At 39.7% G+C, this 20,125-nt stretch overlaps 1 protein-coding gene across 8 annotated transcripts in view; it reads right to left on the minus strand.

Annotated features, from left to right (window-relative positions):
- The window catches only part of MALRD1 (MAM and LDL receptor class A domain containing 1), an 860,334-nt gene that overhangs the window by 11,010 nt on the left and 829,199 nt on the right, over positions 1 to 20,125 (minus strand). For all 8 annotated transcript variants that reach the window (XM_084980970.1, XM_084980973.1, XM_084980974.1 and 5 more), the window contains 2 exons: positions 17,997 to 18,076; positions 17,805 to 17,901 (listed from right to left, as the gene is read on the minus strand). In XM_084980970.1, coding sequence (XP_084837096.1) covers positions 17,805 to 17,901; positions 17,997 to 18,076 — 177 coding nt within the window. The remainder of the gene's footprint in view (positions 1 to 17,804; positions 17,902 to 17,996; positions 18,077 to 20,125) is intronic.

Below are 20,125 nucleotides of genomic sequence, written 5' to 3' on the forward strand. Positions count from 1 at the left end.
ACGTGATGAGATATTTTTGTTATATCGTGTAATAAAGTGTTTCAACATTTGACAAGCTGCGTAACTCAACAAACTGATATTTTCTAAATGAAAAATGCAAGATGTTACAAAGTCGCACATGGTGAAATGGTCCATTCAAAGTGCAAAAGAGACCAATGGATTTTTAAAAGTACAAAAATTTTATTGGTACAGTTTCAGATTCCATATTATACTTGTACTTAATGAAACTATCACAAGGTCAAGTTTCGGTGTACTATAAAAAATGCATGATTGCCTGAAAAACTATGAAAATAAACCTTCCTTTTCAAAATACATGTCTATGTGAGGTTGGAGTTTATTACACTTCAACCAAAACAATATAGAAAAAGTTTTAATGCAAAACCAGATATGATTATCTAGCACCAGCCCTCACTAAAATTTCATTTTGAGTGTCTGTTTCAGACTAAGCATTGGTACTTCCAATATGAGTAACTATTTATTTACCTGGCTGACATAAACTTTTCTTTATTAAGTTTGTGCTAGATTCTTCTTCTGAAAATATTTATTTTTCTTTCCCCTGTGAATGTGATGCCTCAAAATCCTATAGTTGGTAAAATTTATTTTTTATATTTTATATATATCTATATTATATACATTTTAAAAGCTGTTAACATGGAGATTTATTATTTTACATGAAAGTACTTTTAAATATGTCTTAGTTTTAATTTTTATATGTTAAATTTTCATAGTTATAATCACCTTATAAAAAAGCCCTTTGGGGTTCTCAATAATTTTCAAGGGTATAAAGGTATCATGAAAGCAAAACATCTGAGACATAAGATAAACAAGGAGAAAAACATTTCAAGGATAACAATTCAAATTTCAAGATGAAAAGTATATGTATGGTGTGCATACTGATAAAAGTTTGGAAGAAGATACATCAAAATGATCTTTGTATCTCTGGGTCATGACATTAAAAATAATTTTTAATTCTTCTCTTGCTCTTTGTTCTGTATTCCAAAGTCTATTCATTAGGCTGCTGTGTATCAGAGTCTTGGGGGTGGGGTGATGGTTTTACAATTTAGAAAAGTTCGTGAGATATTTCTCCTGCATGGGTTCCTCACCTCCACCCTGCCCTGGCTACTTGTAACTCATTTGCCTGAAAGATAAGATCCCTACCCTTCAGGAGCTTCCTGCTTTCAGTCTCTTGACTGCTCTCTTTTGGCATTTCTTCCCAATGTCTACCTTCCGCCTCTGTACTACAGAGTGCATCATGTTTTTCCACAATTCCTGCTTCTGTTCTTCAGTGCCTTCCGCATTGGCCAGGGGCTTGGCTAACTCTGGAGCCAGATAAACCACTTCTCTTCTTTGTACGCCACGGTACTTTGTGCATCCTACTATCCATAATAGATGGTATTTTTGCTAACTGGTATGAAATATTTTCCCACGTAAATCACTATATGAAAACTCACTCTAATTTCCTTATTGATTTCCCTTAGACACAATCTCTTTGCTTAAGAACTGATTGCAGTATTGAAGTTAATTATCAGTCTTCATGATTTCCCATAGCAGTCACCTAGCAACTGGCTTCTTTCTCAATCTTTGGACGATTTAAAGTTGACAACACTATGTAAGAATCTGTCTAGAAAAATGAACTTAGTTGCATTCACTTATTTACCTTCACGTCTCTCCCACTTGAATGTTAGCTTCCTAGAGGCAGAGCTAAAATCTTCATTTCACAATTGATTTAGGAACCATTATTTGAGCCCCAAATATGTGTCATGTACTCTATTACAGAGCTACTCAGGGTGGTTTATGAACGGTTATGGTCTTATTCTGTTTATGGTTCCATGGTGAGATAAATATAAAAACTGAGAAGAGGTATTTAGAAATGTTTGTAGCTACTTGACAGTCTGTTGAGGCTAAGAATAAGAAATTTGGCCTAGTATTTTGTGTGTCTTTTAGTTTCATTTTTCCGATGCTTGTTACAAAAGCATTGGTATGTGATGGGTTGAAAACAAAACAAAACACAGCTGGTCTTTCATCACACGTAGTGTGGACGGCTCCGTTCTACTGATGCTGAGTGTTCAAATATGAGTAACTACACATTTGCCTGGCTGACTTCTACTTTTCATTCAATAACTTTTTGCTAGCTACCTCTTCTGAAAATACATATTCTTTTCCTTTCTCCTACTGAATGTGATACCTCAAATCCCACAGTTGGAAGGGAATGAGTATTATATAACTTCCTTTGAGCAGACTGAAATATTTTTTCATGTAAATTGCTCTATATGAAAACTCACTCTAATTTTCCTATTGAATTCTCTTAGACACATAATCTGTTTGATTGAAACTGATTGCAGTGTTGAAGTTAATTATCATTCTTCGTGATTTCCCTTAGCAATCACCTAGCAACTTGCTTCTTTCTAAATCATTTCAGACAATTGCGAGTTGAGAACACTAGATGACAATCTATCTAGAAAAATTGGCTTATTTCATTATGACTCACAAATACCTAAAAATCCTTTTAAATATACCCTATTTGGGATTTATTAATATGAAAGTTCTCTTGGATCTATGAGTAGTTTAGCTTATGATACTAAAAAATTGAAGAAAAAAAAAAAAGAAAAAAAAGCTGAGTTCCTGCAGGGTCACAGTGAGTTAATCATCTAGCTTTGTCTCTGTGGTAGCTTGCAGATTGCTGCTGTGGCACAGGTTTGATTCCCCAGCCCAGCACAGTGGGTTAAGGATCTAACAGGGCTTAGGGTGCAGCTGCAGCTCATTTGATCCCTGACCCAGGAACTTCTATATTGCTCAAATGCAAAAAAGAAATTGAAAAAAGCAATCAAAATGCATTGTTCTATTTTTTAAAACATAAAGAGAAACTGTAAGCACACATGCACATGCTCAACATTCTATGTAGATTTCTTAAAAACAGTCTTTCCCTGTTTATTCCCAGTAAATTTCCTATCATTTTTTTCCTTACCTGCCCTATATTTTATTCACACTAGCTAGGCCATTCTCCATCACAGTTTGTGCCTTGACACAAGTTGTTCTATCTGATCTTCCACATTTTCATCTGAGGGATTTCAGTCCATGAACTTGGACTTGAGTGATGCAGCACATTCTCAATAATCCTTCTTAAACCTCCCTACTACACACTTTCAAAACAGACTTGGCTTCTCCTTTACCTGTGTTTCTCCAGAGCTTTGTAGGAAGCACTGTATATGCTTAATACATACTTGTTGAAGAACTGACATTATTTGCTTAAGTGCCTTTTCCACCAGAGTGTAATTATAATTTATAACTATATTCCCAGCCCCTAGCACAGCACCTAGTACATAATAAGTGCTTAATAACTGTTTGCCAACAAGTACATGAATGAATCACTAAGAACTTCCGATATATGTGTTTCTTTTTACAGAGACAAAAAAAATAAGGAGTTCCCGTCGTGGCGCAGTGGTTAACGAATCCGACTAGGAACCATGAGGTTGCGGGTTCAGTCCCTGCCCTTGGTCAGTGGGTTAATGATCCGGCGTTACCGCGAGCTGGGGTGTAGGTTGCAGACGCGGCTCAGATCTCGCGTTGCTGTGGCTCTGGCGTAGGCCAGTGGCTACGGCTCCGATTAGACCCCTAGCCTGGGAACCTCCATGTGCCACAGGAGTGGCCCAAAGAAATAGCAAAAAGACAAAAAAATAATAATAATAATAATAATCTGGTCTTTCAAGTTCTGTTGTCATTCTATTCTTTGATTCATTAGTGAGCTAGAAAATTCCAACATAATAAACAGATTGTTGAACTTGTAAGAGTGCCCCTAAGGATGCTTTTAAAGAGAAATTGTGTAAAAGATGATTTCCAAGCAGAAAAGCATCTATCGGGAGGATGGCAAAGCAGTCAGTGAAGAAAAATTATGAAGCAGATCTCATCCTCCCCACTTTCAAATTCCCTACCCCTCTGGCAACATTAACAAAGAACAACACTTAGAATTCTGATTCTCGAGTGAAAAGGGGCTGAATGGATTTGCTACACGCCACGGGAGAGCTACATGAGTAACAAACAGCACCCCCCTCACTTATCTCTACCTCCGTCCTGTCCTTCCTCATTTAAAGGGTTACCTCTTTCAAGGAGCAACTCGGATTTTCCTACAACACATTCTTCTTCTCTGATTGCTTGGATCCAAGAAAACAAATGCAACAGAGAAATATATCAGGGACTGAAATGCTGTCTTCTTGCTAAAGTAAGATTTACAGTGAGCAGAGAGAAGATGCCGAAAAGTATGTCGAATACTGTCCTGGGAACTGTTTCTGTCAAACAGTCGCCCATATTAAAATGGAAAAAATGGCTTTCTTCAGATCAAATCATCAGAAGATAGGGCTGTTATACAGGGAAAGTGCTCTTTATATATATTTTTTAACATAGAAGTTATTTCTTAGACTTCTTGGAGTCTGTATCCAATAACGATGGACTTGAAACAACTTGGGATAGTTAGCAGCAACAACACAAACACACACACACAATGATGCTTGCATTATTCCAGACGCATTCCTGACACATTGCATGTAAGATGATTTTGCATAGTCACATAATATCATAAATGACCAAGGAACTGTTGGTTATAAAGGGAGCTACTAATTACTTAGTAAAAATAGCAAATCATTTTGAAATTCATGCAAAATGTAAGAAATTAGAATGATATCCTTATAAGCAAAACTGGTAATCAGATTACTAATTAGATAGATGTGATTAGGTTGTCAGATGCCAGGCAGTGTTTTTAGGATGAAATCTGTCACTCATAGAGATATCCACATTAAGTGACATAGCATGAGGACAATATTGAGAAGAATGAATACTGCAGCTATTTTAAGTAAATTCAATTCCCCACCTCCCTGAAATACTCAGGTGTTTTGATACTTGGTTTCTTCCATAGATTATGAATGTTCATACTTACAGGTTTTTGGTATTATTTAATGTTCTTCATTAATATTCTAGGGTTTAAGCTTCTGACTATGGGCTGATTTTGCAGCCCATCATGGACTCCAATAATGAGCTAAGAGTCATAGATGTAGGCACCATTTGTATTTCCTTTATTTGCTTTCAGCTTCTATAGAATGCAATGGTGGTCAGTCAAGTTGGATTGAAAATTTTCAAGAATACCCAACAATGATATCCCAACTTTTAGAGATATCTGTGAGGATTCTAGTAGGAATAAATTCTGGAGCATGGAGGCCAAGAAAAATATTTCCTGGAACATAAAATGTTTATTTGGGCTCAAACATTCTACTGGGACAGACTGAAACTTTGACTTAAGGAATACTGACTCAGATGAAACTTTGTGCTATCTCCCTGCCCGCCCTCGTTTAGTGGGTCAGGGATCCGGCATTGCCATGAGCTCTTTGTTGAGCTTAAGGATATAAATATAAATAGGTCAAAGATCCTGCCATCGAGAGGTTTACTATCTGTCATGTTATAATCTGTTATTGTTTGAGGCATCAAACCAAAAGTCAATGAGACGAGTGAAAAGCAAGGCTGAGGACAGAGCGCTTTGGAAGCCTAGCTCTAGGAATGCTTACTTTTGTCCAAAGTGACCTGGGAAGATTCACAGATGACACAACTTCTGTGGTTAGCCTTTAAGAACATTTTCCCTTTTTTATATTTTATTTCTATGGCAGAGGAAGACGTAAACCTAGCATTTTTGAAACTTTGTCCTATCTTCTTTTGACCAATAAGTTCTTGGCCATTAGTGTCTGGAAAGATGGCATCTGGTATCACTCATTCTATGTCTTGGGCATATTCAGCCAATTCCAATACTTTGATGTATTACTGCAAATTTACCGGTCCAGAGACATCTTATTTTTCATCTGCCCCACCTGTTATTTATGAAACATAAACTGTCTGTTAGGTAAGGAGCTGGCTAAACAAACACTGCCATCTCTGCTTCCCAGAGACTTATCAGCACACAGAATTACAATTGAGTCCCAGATATGGCTGTTTTAACCATCAGTCAGCTGTGTGGTCAAGACAACCGTACAGATGGATTTGTCAAGTGTGTTGTCTAACATTGAACTGTAAGTTAGACACTTTTAAAGATTTTTTGAAATAAGCACTAACTCTCTTAGTAAACTATAATTCAAAGACAAAGATAGGTCACTACTCAATCAGATAAAAGGCACCCTTATAGCTGAAAGACTAATGCAGTGACATTATAATCAGGGAATACTCAGGTCCCAAAGGACCAAACTCTAAAGTCTAATTAAAAATAAATAGGAGTTCCCATCGTGGCACAGTGATTAACAAATCCAACTAGGAACCATGAGGTTGAGGGTTTGGTCCCTGCCCTTGCTCAGTGGGTTAACGATCCGGCGTTGCCGTGAGCTGGGGTGTAGGTTGCAGACACGGCTCAGATCCTGTGTTGCTGTGGCTCTGGTGTAGGCCAGTGGCTACGGCTCCGATTAGACCCCTAGCCTGGGAACCTCCATATGCCACGGGAGCGGCCCAAAGAAACAGCAAAAAGACAAAAAAAAAAATAAATAAATAAATAAAAAAATAAAATAAAATAAACATAAAAATAAATAAATAAATAGGAGTTCCCATTGTGGTACAGCGGAAAAGAATCTGAACTAGGATCTGTGAGGATGCAGGTTCGATCTCTGGCCTCGTTCAGTGGGTCAGGGATCTGGCATTGCCGTGAGCTGGGGTGTAGGTCACAGATGCGGCTTGGACCTGGCATTGCTATGGCTCTAGTGTAGGCTGACTGCTACAGCTCCGATTCAACCCGTAGCCTGGGAACCTCCACATGCCACAGGTGCAGCCCTAAAAAAGCAAAATAAATAAATAAATAAATAAATAAAATAAAAGTAAACACACTATATAGTCATGCCTTAAATTGTGGATGTGGCCTATACAAAACAGTCATTTGGGAAATACTGATTTAGTTCAACTTTCTTATTTTATGTATAAGACAGGGTAGAATGCCAAAATCGATGTCTTCCCCATTGCCTAACCTGCTTTTCTTCCCGGGTTTTTGGATGTCTACTAGTGACATTCTCAACCATGTAGTTGTCTGGCTGTAATATTATTGGATCGACTTTGACATGTGCTTTTTCCTCACCTCCTATATTAGGTCAGTGGCTACTGCTCAAGTTCACGTTCTCATTGTCTCTCACCTAAACCTCTCCAGCAGGCTTATGTCTTCTAGACTGCCAATCTCTTTCCCAGTCTCCCCTAGTTCGTTCTCTGGCCCTGCATTCTCTCTTTAACCATAGACATGATCTTGTCATTCTTCTTACCTTCTTAAAACACTTCTTGTCATTCTTAAAATACTTCACCAGTTTGTATAAGTCAAGTCCCTCGCAGGAAATAGCTGACCTTCAAATTGGGAAATTTGAGGAGTGTTTCATAAAGTGACAATTTTCGAGGTATGCACAGACTGTAAAGCAACGATATGTGATGGTGCAGTAGGTTGGGCCAGTGACATCAGGCCTGTTGCCATCCTAGGTTGGAAGGAGGAAGGCCCAGGAGGAGTATAGTTGTAGTACAGAGCTTAGGGGCTCCTCTTGGACCTGTCGCTGCCAGTGGCCAGCTGGAACTATGCTGCAGTTATGAATACCCATGCCTCTTTCTCCTTCTTCCCTCAAAGTGCTCTATTTTGGCCAAACATAATACAAATTCAGATGACAAGGGAGCCCATACTGCAATCCATGAAAGTCCATTGTCCAGAACTCCCTTCCACCCTTTCCATTCTCTTTGGTGGAGAAAAGTAGAAGGTGAACCTGAGGGGACGGTCAGAAGATAGCCAGCGCTCAGCCCTATTTTTTTTAGTGGATTGGAACTCCTTAGTAGGTGTCTACCACATAATTTTCTACATGGAACTGAATTTGTCCCCTCCCCCCTATATTCTATAACCATGTCAGCCATATGTTTCTACATTTTCTTTCATTGTCTTGAACCCTCTTTCCTCATCTCTGCCTGGTTTCTTCATCTTTCAAGTCTCAATACAGATGCTACCTCCTCCTTACAGCCCTCCTCATCCATCTGAATTGCTGGCTCCCCAGAATATATCACCTCCACATGGTCAACCAAGGCTTTCCCCGTGCACCATTCTCTCCACTCGGAATAAGAGGGGTTCTGACTTCATGACATCCTCAGCCAGAGTAGAGATGTGGTCAGCTTGGGAAAAATGCTCTTTTTCCTTTGAGGCCTCATTTATGGACCCATTCTAGCACTTCAGGACAATAAAAAAAAAAAGGTGAGGATTAAGGCAAAAGTATAAAAGAATTTTTTTGTTCGTTTTGTTTTGTTTTGTTTTGTTTTTAAGAGAAGAAGAAAAAGGAGGAGAAGGAGACAGAGGAAGAATCATCCTTACCACGCAGGGTCCAACCCCATTATTAAGGGCAAGATCTCAAAATTCTGCTCTCAATTTTCCTTTTCTAGCTCAAAGTAAACATTTAGCATATGTATTTAGTGCTTTATGCATATTTTGGCAGAGGATAGCCAATATATGCATAAAGCACTATGATTGGGGAGTTAAGTTCATGGATCTTAACAGCTATACTTCTTGTGGGCAAATGCACATGTGGAGAGAGCAAAGGTTTGCAAGCATTATGAGATGACCTTGGTCATTGATGCTAGTAGAATTTCAATTCACTAAAGCTAAGTATTCATTTCCGGGACCAAGGCAGGCTCACTAGTGACACTCTAGCTGTAAAAGCAGATGAATGCCTTGAGGCACAGAGTAGATAAGGTTTCGATTTTGGCTAAGGATAAATATTCATTGCTGGGCCCAGGTTAGGCCTATCCAGGATCCCATACTAGAAGAGACGAAGAGAAGCAAAACTGCCTCCAAAGAACCATATTGTCATATAAGGTGTTAGGAGTGGGAAAGGGCCTGGGAGAAAGAATAATATTATAGAGATAGATATTTTATTTGGAGGTCAGGGCAACTCATTCATCAATCTCAAATGAGAATATCTGTACTTCTCATGGGCAACTGGCATAGCTTTGTGGGATCCTAATCACCTTTTTCTCATCAGAAATATAAACACCAATTATACTTTTGACCATTCTTTCCTTCCATTAATTTTGGTTTACATTTCTACCATTACACACACCATAGTCAAAAATATACTATAAGGGAATATGAGTCAGAAAGCATATAAGATAATAATCTTACAGATCTATGAGCTCTTTTAAGACTAATACATAGGAAATCTTAAATGTTTGGGGAATCTATCATGAGGCATTCCCAAGAGCACATCTAGGTCTTATAATTTCCTACTTAGCAAACTTTCCACTGTTGCATATACTTACTTACAATCCTATGAAATTATTTACAGAATTTTTAGAAAAGACATAGATGTATCTTATTTCTCAGCATAACTGGATGAAATAGGTTTGCTAATTTTGAACTTTGGTTCACGCATTTATTAAATCAAAACAGTCCTTCAATCTCAAATATGGCACAAATGAACCAACCTACAAAGCAGGAACAGACTCACAGACATGGAGAACAGCCCTATGGTTGCCAAGGGGGAAGGGGGAGGGAGTGGGATGGAGTGGGGATTTGGGGTTAGCAGGTACAAACTATTACGTTTAGAATGGACAAGCAATAAAGTTGTGATGTACAGCACAGGGAACTATATCCAATCTCTTGGGATAGAACATGATGGAAGATAAAATAAGAAAGTGAATATATGGATGACTGGGTCACTTCGCTGTAAGCAGAAATTGGCACAACACTGTAGATCTACTATACTTTAATAAAAAACATTTTTTAAAAAAGCAACCCTTCATAAGTGCCACCAATGTCGCATAATAAACAGCTATGTATTGAATATTTCCCCCTAGGCAAAGGTCATATAATCCAAAATAGGAGTGAAATGGGTGTTATGTGATTTCAGGTAAATAAGTATAAAGAGTCCACTATTTATTTGTATGCGTTAACCTTGATTTCTAGGTGTAGGCTTGATTGTCACATCTACTTTGTATTAACTGCAAACTCTAGAAGGCTGCTATATTATTGTTTCTTCCAAAGTGTTAGGAGTAAAAAGCTGGTGGATTTTGGACTATGGGGACAGGTGCAGTGGACACCTTTCAGAGGCCTTTGCTGATGACCCTCATCCTCAGCACTTTAGTGTCTTCCATGGGATCCCAAAGCCATGTTTGTACTATTAATCCTGCCCCATATCTCACCCACAGTTGATCTGACCAGAAATGGGATCTTGATCCAAGTGGGCTAATCGGAGGGGATCCCTTTGGAAAATGGAAGACAAAGATTTAGTCTCTCCAGAGATCTGGGGACATAATGAGTAACAAACTTCCACCCTCTAGGAAACATCTTTTCATTAAACAGGGAGTAAAGGAAAAGAGTCTCTCCTTTGGAAAGAGAATCACCAGAACTGAAACACAGAGCAGAAGTGGGAGGCAGAGGAAGAATACCACTGGGTCCAGGCTTTCCTGAGATCTGATCTCCTTATTCCTACCCTTGAGCTTCAGAAGACATGTGCACTGTTACACTAAATTCTTTATTTTGATTAAGGCACCTTGAGATGCTTTCTTCCCCTGCAATCAGAATGTCCTCACTAATACACTTGGTGGCAAGTAGCTAATAGAAAGGTCACAGAATATATAATAAAATCCAGGAACCACATCTCTTAAAAAACAACTTTAAGAGGCTCATTGCTGTGCTTGGCACTGTCTGAGCATACAGTGTTTTTAAAAAATTAATACAAAAAAGTTCCTTTCATGAAAGTCACTGAAGGGCCTCTTATGCTGCAGATTCTTTTTACAAAATCTAATGAAAAAATCTTAAGGTTAAGGTTTATTTAGAGAGGGTGATGAATTTCCTGCTTACATCAATTCCTGCATATCTTAAAGTTTTGGTAGTATTTTCAAGGTTAGTTACTGTTATTTCATTTAGGCCAAATATTCTAATGTGCTTTAGGGCTCAAATGAGTTCATGCAAAAAGACATTTTAAAAAAGTTAATGTGCAATGTTTTAATTTAAATGTAGTCAGCAAATGTAAGCAATGCTTTTGGTGATGCTCAGAAGTATAGCTAATATTCAATCAAGTATAGGTAATCTTCAACAGGCGTGGATTGTGTATCAGTTATGTATACAATGCTGGAAACTGGGGATGTAAAGATAAGGACTAGTTAGTATGGGAACTAATTAAGTAATAACACTACATAATGGTGCTCTAACTGTCTTCTTGAGGACAACATTCTGACAAGTCAGTGACTAACCCTGATGGGATGCCAGGATATTTTTTGCTTAGTATAAAAAGATACATGGGTTTAGCTAGCTGTGCCAGGCAGAGGGTGTGAAAAACCATGTGCTTTGGGGGAATGGTGAGACTTTTCCCAGGGGTAGGGTGGGTGTGGAATGGTAGGATGATGGAAAATTAAACATGGTGTGGTGGTCTTTGAACATCGCTGCTTGAGTTTTCCTTCAAGTAACTTAGAAACATATGCATCTCCTTTTACACTTTAAGTTAATGTCTAAAAATTTTATAAGTTTAGTGGTGACGAAGAATGTAATTTCTGAAATACTTCGAGTTCCCTAAAATTAAAAAATTTGTCTGCCATCTCATCGAATTGACAAAGCTAGTCCTATCTATCCAACCAACCAAATCAAACTTAATTTTCAGAAAAAGACTGACTTCATTGTTCAACTCAAATGTCCCTATTAAATCGTGTCCCAGGGAATCTAAAAAAAAAAAATGATATCAATGAAATTGCTAACAAACAGAAACAGACTCAGACATGGAAAACAAACTTATGGTTACCAAAGGGGAAAATGGGGAAAAGGACAAATTAGGGATTAACAGATACATGCTACCACATAAAATAGATAAACAATAAGGACCTAGGATACAGCACAGAGAACTATATTCAATACCTTGTAATAACCTATAATGGAAAGGACTCTGAAAAATAAGACACGCACACCCCCCACGTACACACATATAACTCAACCTCTGCTGTAAATCAGAAACTAACACAACATTGCAAAACAACTGTAATTCAATTTTAAAAACTGCGATTTCAAATTCTAGATGGGAAAGGAGAGAAAGAAGAGGGAGGGAGGAAGAGAGACAGAGAAAGACTGAGATGGGGGAATTTATAAGTCTTTGGTAAAGACTTAGCTTCTGCTCCCCTTTCAGTCCTGCTTATCTCAAATCTCTTATTTCGTTATGTGAGTGTCTTTTGGAGGGCTACCTTCTCAGATTCTCCCTCTATTTGCCCCCTCCAGGGGTGTTCCCCTGCCTTCCCCCTTGCAATTTATTTCGGTAAGTTTCAGGACAGATGTAGGTAGTAAAGACACCTGGGAAGGAAGAAATGAGGGAGGCAAAGGCCCGGGCCCAATGAGCCTTTCTGATTAGAAGAGAGTCTATGAAGTTTGCGCCTCTGCCAATGGACTCCCCTGAAACTACTTGTGCTACAAATCCTTGCGAGGTCTCTGAGGCTTCAGGGTAAGCCCCCTCCTGTCTGAAGACCCCTGGCAGAGGGAACAGTGGTAGCTCTGGGTTTGGTCTTCCCCACCTGTGGGCTGAGGCAGGTCTGGTCCCTTTGAGGGACTCTGTCTCTCTTCAGCCCCACCAGTGGGAACTTCCTCACCGTGGCCCCTCGGGCAGGGAGTGCAGTGAGCAATTCAGCAACGATTGGGCATGATCAGGGTGGTACGACTGGAGACAAGCAATTCAGGAGATTACTAATAAGACTGAGAATATAGTCTTGAGTAACATCGTTTTGGGGAGTGGTGGGGAATACAACCTTTGTGTTGAGATTTTTGAAATCAGAAGAGAAAGTATAGGGAGAGGGAAGAAGACAGGGTGGTAAATCAGATACTGTCTTGGTCTCAAGCCCTGGGCCTCATCCATCTCTATTAGAAGTAGAGACTAAGGCTTGGGAACTGATTGATTGAGGTACCTCAGGAATTTTAAAGACACCAAAGTCGAAGTTCCTGTGATGGCACAGTGTTAATGAACCTGACTTGTATCCAAGAATACACGGATCTGATCCCTGGCCTTGCTCAGTGGGTTAAGGATCCGGCGTTGCGGTGAGCTGTGGTGTAGGTCACAGATGTGGTTCAGATCCCGCCTTGCTGTGGCTGTGGCTGTAGGCTGGTGACCCCTAGCCTGGGAACTTCCATCAGCTGTGGATGCGGCCCTAAAAAAGACAAACAAACAAATAAACAAACGACACACGAAAGTGTCTCTCTCTCCCCCCATGTGCTGTCATGTATTTCTACCATATTCTATCAACCATCCTTCTTTTTTTGGTCCAATTCACACATCCTTGGGAAATTTAACGATTTAAAATTAGTTTTTAAGGATTAAAACACAGTCCAATCCACTGTAAAACTCCCAATAGTATCAGATCCTCACTTCTCTGCCTTCTGCCCTTTCCCCATCTCACACTTGAGATCTGACCATGGCTGCTGCCTGGAGGAAGGAAGAGGATGAGGGGCATGATCTCAGGATCTGGCTTTATACCTGCCACCATTTTTCAAGGCTTAGCTTTGTGGTGTGAACACAGAAAAGAGGCGGGTATGAGAGTCTGGAATCTTATTGTGCAACTTGTCACTTGTCATTGGTAGGCAGGTACCCCCCCTACTGCAAAAGTGTTTATGTAGTTCTGACTTCTTCTTCTGGACTTTGCTCTTGCCATGGTCTCCACGGAGTGAGTGTGTGAGTGTGTGTGTGTGTGTGTGTGTGTGTGTGTGTGTGTGTGTGTGTGTGTATGAAGCAGCTTTATGTGGGCCTCTTCAATTATTGGAGTGAGTGTATGGAGAAAGTGTATGGAGGGAGTGAGTGAGTGTGTGTGTGTGTGTGTGTGTGTGTGTGTATGAAGCAGCTTTATGTGGGCCTCTTCAATTATTGGATCCTATTTAAAAGAAAGGTGTCTGTGTCAACCTACAGCTCAGCTCTGGCCCCAGTGCCATTTTCATGAAGGGCATCGCATCACCTAAATTGGCAGTTGCTTGAACAACCTTATGATTCAAATTTATCTAGGTTCTCTGTGTTTCTTCAAATGAAATAAAGAAAGAAAGTCTAAGTTCTTTTCCAGATGGGCGGAAAGTCTTGCATAACTGGATGCAGTACACTTTCCACCCTTTCTCCTGCTCTATTGATCCCAGGTCTGTTATACTAAGGCCAGCTGGTGCAGGATGCCCCCACAGACATGTCCCATTCATGTTCAGTACACTAAGCCGAAAACTATCTTTATGTCTGTCTGTAAAGGTTACATGTGGCAAATACTCCTGAGGACTTTTTGTTTCCCATACTCTGCTCTGATGAGCACCAGGAAGCAGATTTGGCAGATTTTTTTTACCTTTTTTTTCTGGGCATTGTCAACTTAACTCCTGGTTTGGGCGGTGGGGCTTAAATCGTTTGGCTTGTGTTGGGCTGGTGGTGGCATCTTCCTTCCCTTCCTCTTTGGGAAAGTGGTAAAAACTTCTCACCACAAACACTACACTAATCCAAGAACAATGACTCCAATGACCTTTTCTCCTCTTCTCCTGCCAATCATCTCCTTAAAGAGACTGAGGAGATGAAATAACGGGTGATGACAACATAGATGGTTCTGCCTTAGCAAGCTTCAGTGGGTTGTGTCTGACCCCAATCATTGGTAGTCTTTGGCAATTCTTTAAAATGTGTGGTACTTAGAGCCACATATTTGAGGAAGGTAGCCAATTTCACTCAATTTCTTGTAGATCCTTGTGAAAGGGGGTTATTTTTTCAGATAAGAGTACCAGTGTGTTCAGGTAGGATGATAAAAGCAGCTATATCCAGTAATGATATTACTTTTTATTTCCGAGACCTCAAATATAGGTTCCAAAATACAGAAATGATGGGGACTAATATCTCATATGTTTTTTTTCTTTTTCTTTTTCAGGCCACACTTGCAGCATATGGAAGTTCCCAGGCTAGGGGTTGAATCAGAGTGGAAGTTGCCAGCCTACATCACAACCACAGCAATACCTCATCCAAGCCACACCTGTGACCTACACAGCAGCTTGTGGCAACACTGGATCCTTAACCCACTGAACGAGGCCAGGGACCATCCCCCATCCTCACGGACACTATGTTGTGTTCTCAGCCTGCTGTGCGCTGTAACAGGAACTCCGTCATCTCGTGTGTTGAAGTCAATGTAGCTAGAAAAATTCTATGGAACAATCTAGCAAATGGTTGAGAGCATGTTATGGATCTGGATCTTGGAACAGATTTTCAAAGGAAAAAGATAATTTGAAGCCGTTGCCATATAAGTGGCATTTGAGCCCTTGGAAATGAATGACATCTCTCATAGAGAGTGGGTGGAGTGGGAAGAGTAGGAGATATAGAGGAAATCCCTAGGGAACATCAAGAAGAGTTGGGGAGAAGGAGAGAAGAAGAGGCTAAAATAAGAGGTCGAGAGAAGGAAGATGAAGAGAAGATGGATAAAGAATTAGGGAATGGGAAAATAAGAACAGAGTTTGTCAAGAAAGGTGAAGAGCAAAGAGGAATGGAAAGTGTCAAGTTGCAGAAGAGTGACAGAAGTGGAAGAGAGAAGGGAGAGGCGGCTCTGTAAGACTGGTCTGTGGTGCCACCAACGTTTGCCTGAACGGTCTCTCTCCGCCTTGATGGTACAGACTGTGCGACATGAATCTGGAGAGGGTGTGAAATTTAGGGTTCTTTCTGAGGACTTTCGCTGGCGGTGTTAACATGACAACTTATTTATATATTGTGATGATTCATTTTATGTGTCACCTTGGCTAGGCTATGGTGCCCAGTTGTTTGTTCAAACACTAGTCTCAATGTGCCTGTGAAGGAATTTTTGGACATGATTTAGTATTTATAGTCAACAAACTTTAAGTAAAGCAGATTACCTTCCACAATGTTGGGTGGGACCTATTCATTCATTTAAAGCTTTAAGAGTAAAGACTGAAGTTTCTTGAAGAAGGAAGAATTCTGCCTCAAGATTGTGACAGAGAAATCCTACCTGCATTTCCAGCCCAATAGCTTGCCTGGTAGATTTTGAATTTAAACCTGGACCATCATATCTTACTTGAATTTCTAGCTTGCAAGCCCTACAAGTTTCATGCTTGCCAGTCCCTACTACTTTATGAGATAATTCCTTAAAGTAGATTCATCTTTCTTAATGTATTCTTATTAATTTTCTTATTAATGCAATTAAAATATTATTTTATTAATATTAAAAATGACTTGTATAACTAATATTACATAAATGTATATGATGAATGATGATGTCTATAAAGCGTGATTAATATATCATTCTTTATATAGTGATATACATTAATTTAAGATAGCTTACTACTTTATGTATTATTAAATTTTGCTACCTATTTTTGGCCACACACATGGTATATGTATGTTCCTGGGCCAGGGATCGAACCTGAGCCACAACAGTAACTCAAGCATCAGCAATGACAATGCTGAGCCCTTAACCACTAGGCTACCAGGGAACCCCTTATGTTCTGCTATATGTTTAAACATAATAAAACAATATATTAATATAATACTATTTACATAAGAATTGCTAATGTATTAATTTTGTATATTTTATAACATGTTAATAAATATAAATATAGTATATTTTAAGATATTTAACGATATATCTTTATATTAATTATACCATTATTCATTATATTATTTATATATACACACACAGAGAAACAACAGGATATCTATTTATCTTATTTCTGTTTCTCTGGAGAAAACTGGCCAATACATATGTGCATTCTAGTACAAAACCAGTATTCACTCATGGCTTTGTGTCTCTTTTTCCCCACTACACTACAAACACCTTTTAAGTCCAGACTGATTTTCATTCCTGTTTGTATCCACATTGTCTGGCATATTTTAGGCACATAAAAAACAAAGAATTAATAGATGAGTAAGATCTTAATGTAACAGATTAAAATGTCATTTTTTTTCCCTAATGAACCCCATCATTTCATAATAAATTTGCCTTAATTGATGATATCAGATTGGTATCTGCTAATTAACATGATTGCAGGCTGGAGATATAAAGAGAATTCAAATGGGAGCCACATACAAGCTGGCACTGAGGAAAATGCAGTTACCTACAGCGCTCTGTGATACATCTGTGCGGCAATGAGTCTAAATCTCTGGCCACAAACTCAGGTGTACAAGAGATGCTGCATTTATTTACTTTCTTAAAATTTCTTTAAATCTTATTCTGAGCCCTTACCTTGCTCAGTTCATGGGAAAGTCAATCACTTTCAGTATTGGGGTGATGTGCATCCCATGCAGGTGATGGGAAGATGGGTACTGGGTTGGAAACCCCATGATCCTGAACAGCACTGTAAGTTGTGAGGTCTTAGTTATGCACAGCCCAGCCTGTAGAGTTCCTTCAGGCTCAGCAGCTATTGGCCTCTGTTCTGTGCATTGCCTGGAACACGGGAGGCTTGGCCTGAAACACTGGTGCTTAGAGCCAGCATTCCTGGGCAGACCAAGAAAGTATCCCTTTTGCAGGTCTCCTGCCTTCCCTGGGCTCTTCCAGAAAGAGATCCATCCGTCACCTCAGGCCTTTATCATCTGGGGAGAAAGTCAGGTTCTGTTTTCTGGTACCATTAGAAATGTTCCTAACATAATCTGAAAAGTAAACTTAAGGCTTTTCATTAAAAGAGAAGAGCGATCACCATTTAGTAGCTCCTGCTGCCTGCTTTCTGCCTAGAAAAATAAATCCATAAAGTATGGCAAACTCAAGTTACCTGGGGTGAAAGGAAAAGACAGCCAACGAAACGTTTCAGAAAAGTGGTCTGCCACACTGCACTTCATTCCCCAAGCAAAGCCATCGCTTACCTTATTGGTACTTTTCTCTTGGCAAGAAAGCACAAGACTGCTGCTGTAATATGAGTCAGCAGGAAAGCTAATCCAATACCCAGGAGAGTCCATATACCTGGAATTTCAAACCCATGAATAATGTAAATATTCCGTGAAAACTATCAGAGACTCTAAAACTCAAGTGATTTGTTTAGTCACAACATCACCTACCCTTTTGCGTGTCCATGAAATCAGCAGTTGGAGGGTTAACTCTGATGTGGCAACGATTTCCTTTCCATCCTTGGCCACATCTGGAAATGAGATAAAATGTAAGCGTTGGCAAAAAACAAAGAAGTGGAAACATATTTTCGCAGTACCGTCATGGAATAAAACGATGAATGTCAATAAACACTGAGACACCAGGATTGTGGGTAACGTTGATAAGAAACCAAAAATGTTAAACCAAAGCAAAAACAAAATTAAATTTTATCGTGTTCACATTACTGTGTAAGATGATGTTTTTCCCCAATATTTAGTCCCTTCTTGATTTTATCTAGAAGGTTTCTTAATAAAAGAAACTTGGTTTCTTAATCTATAAGGTGGGGGATGAGGTTCATTTCTTGTTTTCAAAAGTCAATTTCAGTCTTTACCCGTGTACTTTATTTTTTCATTTGTCTCAAAAGCTAGCACATTTTTCTCTTCTTTCTTTTTGCTTTCTAGGGCCACACCCGCAGCATATGGAGGTTCCCAGCCTGGGGGTCAAATCGGAGCTGCAGCTGCTGGCCTACTCCACAGCCACAGCCACTCAGCTCCTCTGAGCTGCATCTGTGAGCTACACCAGGGCTCATGGCAACGCCAGATCCTTAACCTACTAAGCAAGGCCAGGGATCAAACTTGAGTCCTCTTGGATGCCAGTCAGATTTGTTAACCTCTGAGCCAGGACAGGAACTCTGGAAGCTAGCACACTTTTCAATAGTGAACGGACTTAAGTTCTTTCAGATACCACTGAAGAATTTCAAATCATAGATTAACGTACATATAAATCAGAGAGTATTTTTATTTCTCATTACAAAGGGATGATCTTTCAAGTTCACAGCAGGTGGACGTTCCTGGGCCAGGGACTGAACCCAAGCCACAGCAATGACAGGGCTGAATCCTTTACCTGCTAAGCCACCAAGGCTCCCACAAGGTTTCTTTACAAGGAGTAAAATTTGTCAGAATTTCTCTGGTAGTGTGTGCTTGCCTAGGGGTATGAATGCTTATGTATACATTCTTGTCTACCAGAAATAACAGCATACATCTCAAGAATGATTTGGTTGAATTTCCTGCCAAATTCATGGTACAAGCTACAAAACAGAATTAAAAACTAACTTTTGAATATGTGTGTTTAAAAGCTGTGGGTTAGGAGTTCCTGTCGTGGCGCAGTGGTTAACGAATCCGACTAGGAACCATGAGGTTTCAGGTTCGATCCCTGGCCTTGCTCAGTGGGTTAAGGATCCGGCGTTGCCGTGAGCTGTGGTGTAGGTTGCAGACTCAGCTCAGATCCTGCGTTGCTGTGGCTCTGGTGTAGGCCAGTGGCTATGGCTCCGACTGGACCCCTAGCCTGGGAACCTCCATATGCCGTGGAAGTGGCCCAAGAAATGGGAAAAAGACAAAAAAAAAAAAAAAAAAGCTGTGGGTTAGAAGCAATCCATCTTCAGCACAGAATCTGATATGGTTTTCTCCCTCTCTCTTTTGAAATTGAAAATTTGAATGATCCGTATCAATTCCTTCAACAAAGCAAGAGCATCTTTAAATATTAAAAACATTAGTGGTTCAAGGAGGCCCATAAGAGTGCCTTCTTTCCTTAGTAAATATTCTTTAAAAAGTAGAAATTTCAGACAATGGGGTTGTTTTTGACATCTCTGATAGTCAAACTACAATAAATTAGAAAGATTTAAGATGAGAGTATTTGCTTTGTATTCTCAGGAACCTTAAGACAATGTTCCCGACTAGTCTCAGGTTAGCAGTGAATCTACATGCCAGGCATGCACATTTTGCCTAGACGCCTTTAAAATCTGCCTGAATGGCACAGGTCCTCAACCCTCATCTTGGAACACTGAGACCTGCCACGATGGTGTGCTAGAACCAGCCCACTGGCGTCCCTTCACTCTGAGCACCAGCAGGGGAGGAATTTGTCTTGTCGCATCTCCCTGAGGACTGGAAGGGAAAAGAGAACATCCGGCGTGCTCTGAAGTTTGGTGGCCTGACCAGAATCAGCGTAATCAACGAAGCTGTTCAACTTGACAAAGGGAAAGAAAATGACTTGGTTTTGTGTGTTTGTTTTTGTTTTTTAGGGCCGCACTCATGGCCCATGGAGG

This window comes from Sus scrofa, chromosome 10 (genome assembly GCF_054392235.1).
Source record: "Sus scrofa isolate SSC_HxYL_T2T_F1_AM1 chromosome 10, Sscrofa_HxYL_maternal_Yorkshire_Landrace_v2.0, whole genome shotgun sequence".
NCBI lineage: Eukaryota > Metazoa > Chordata > Mammalia > Artiodactyla > Suidae > Sus > Sus scrofa.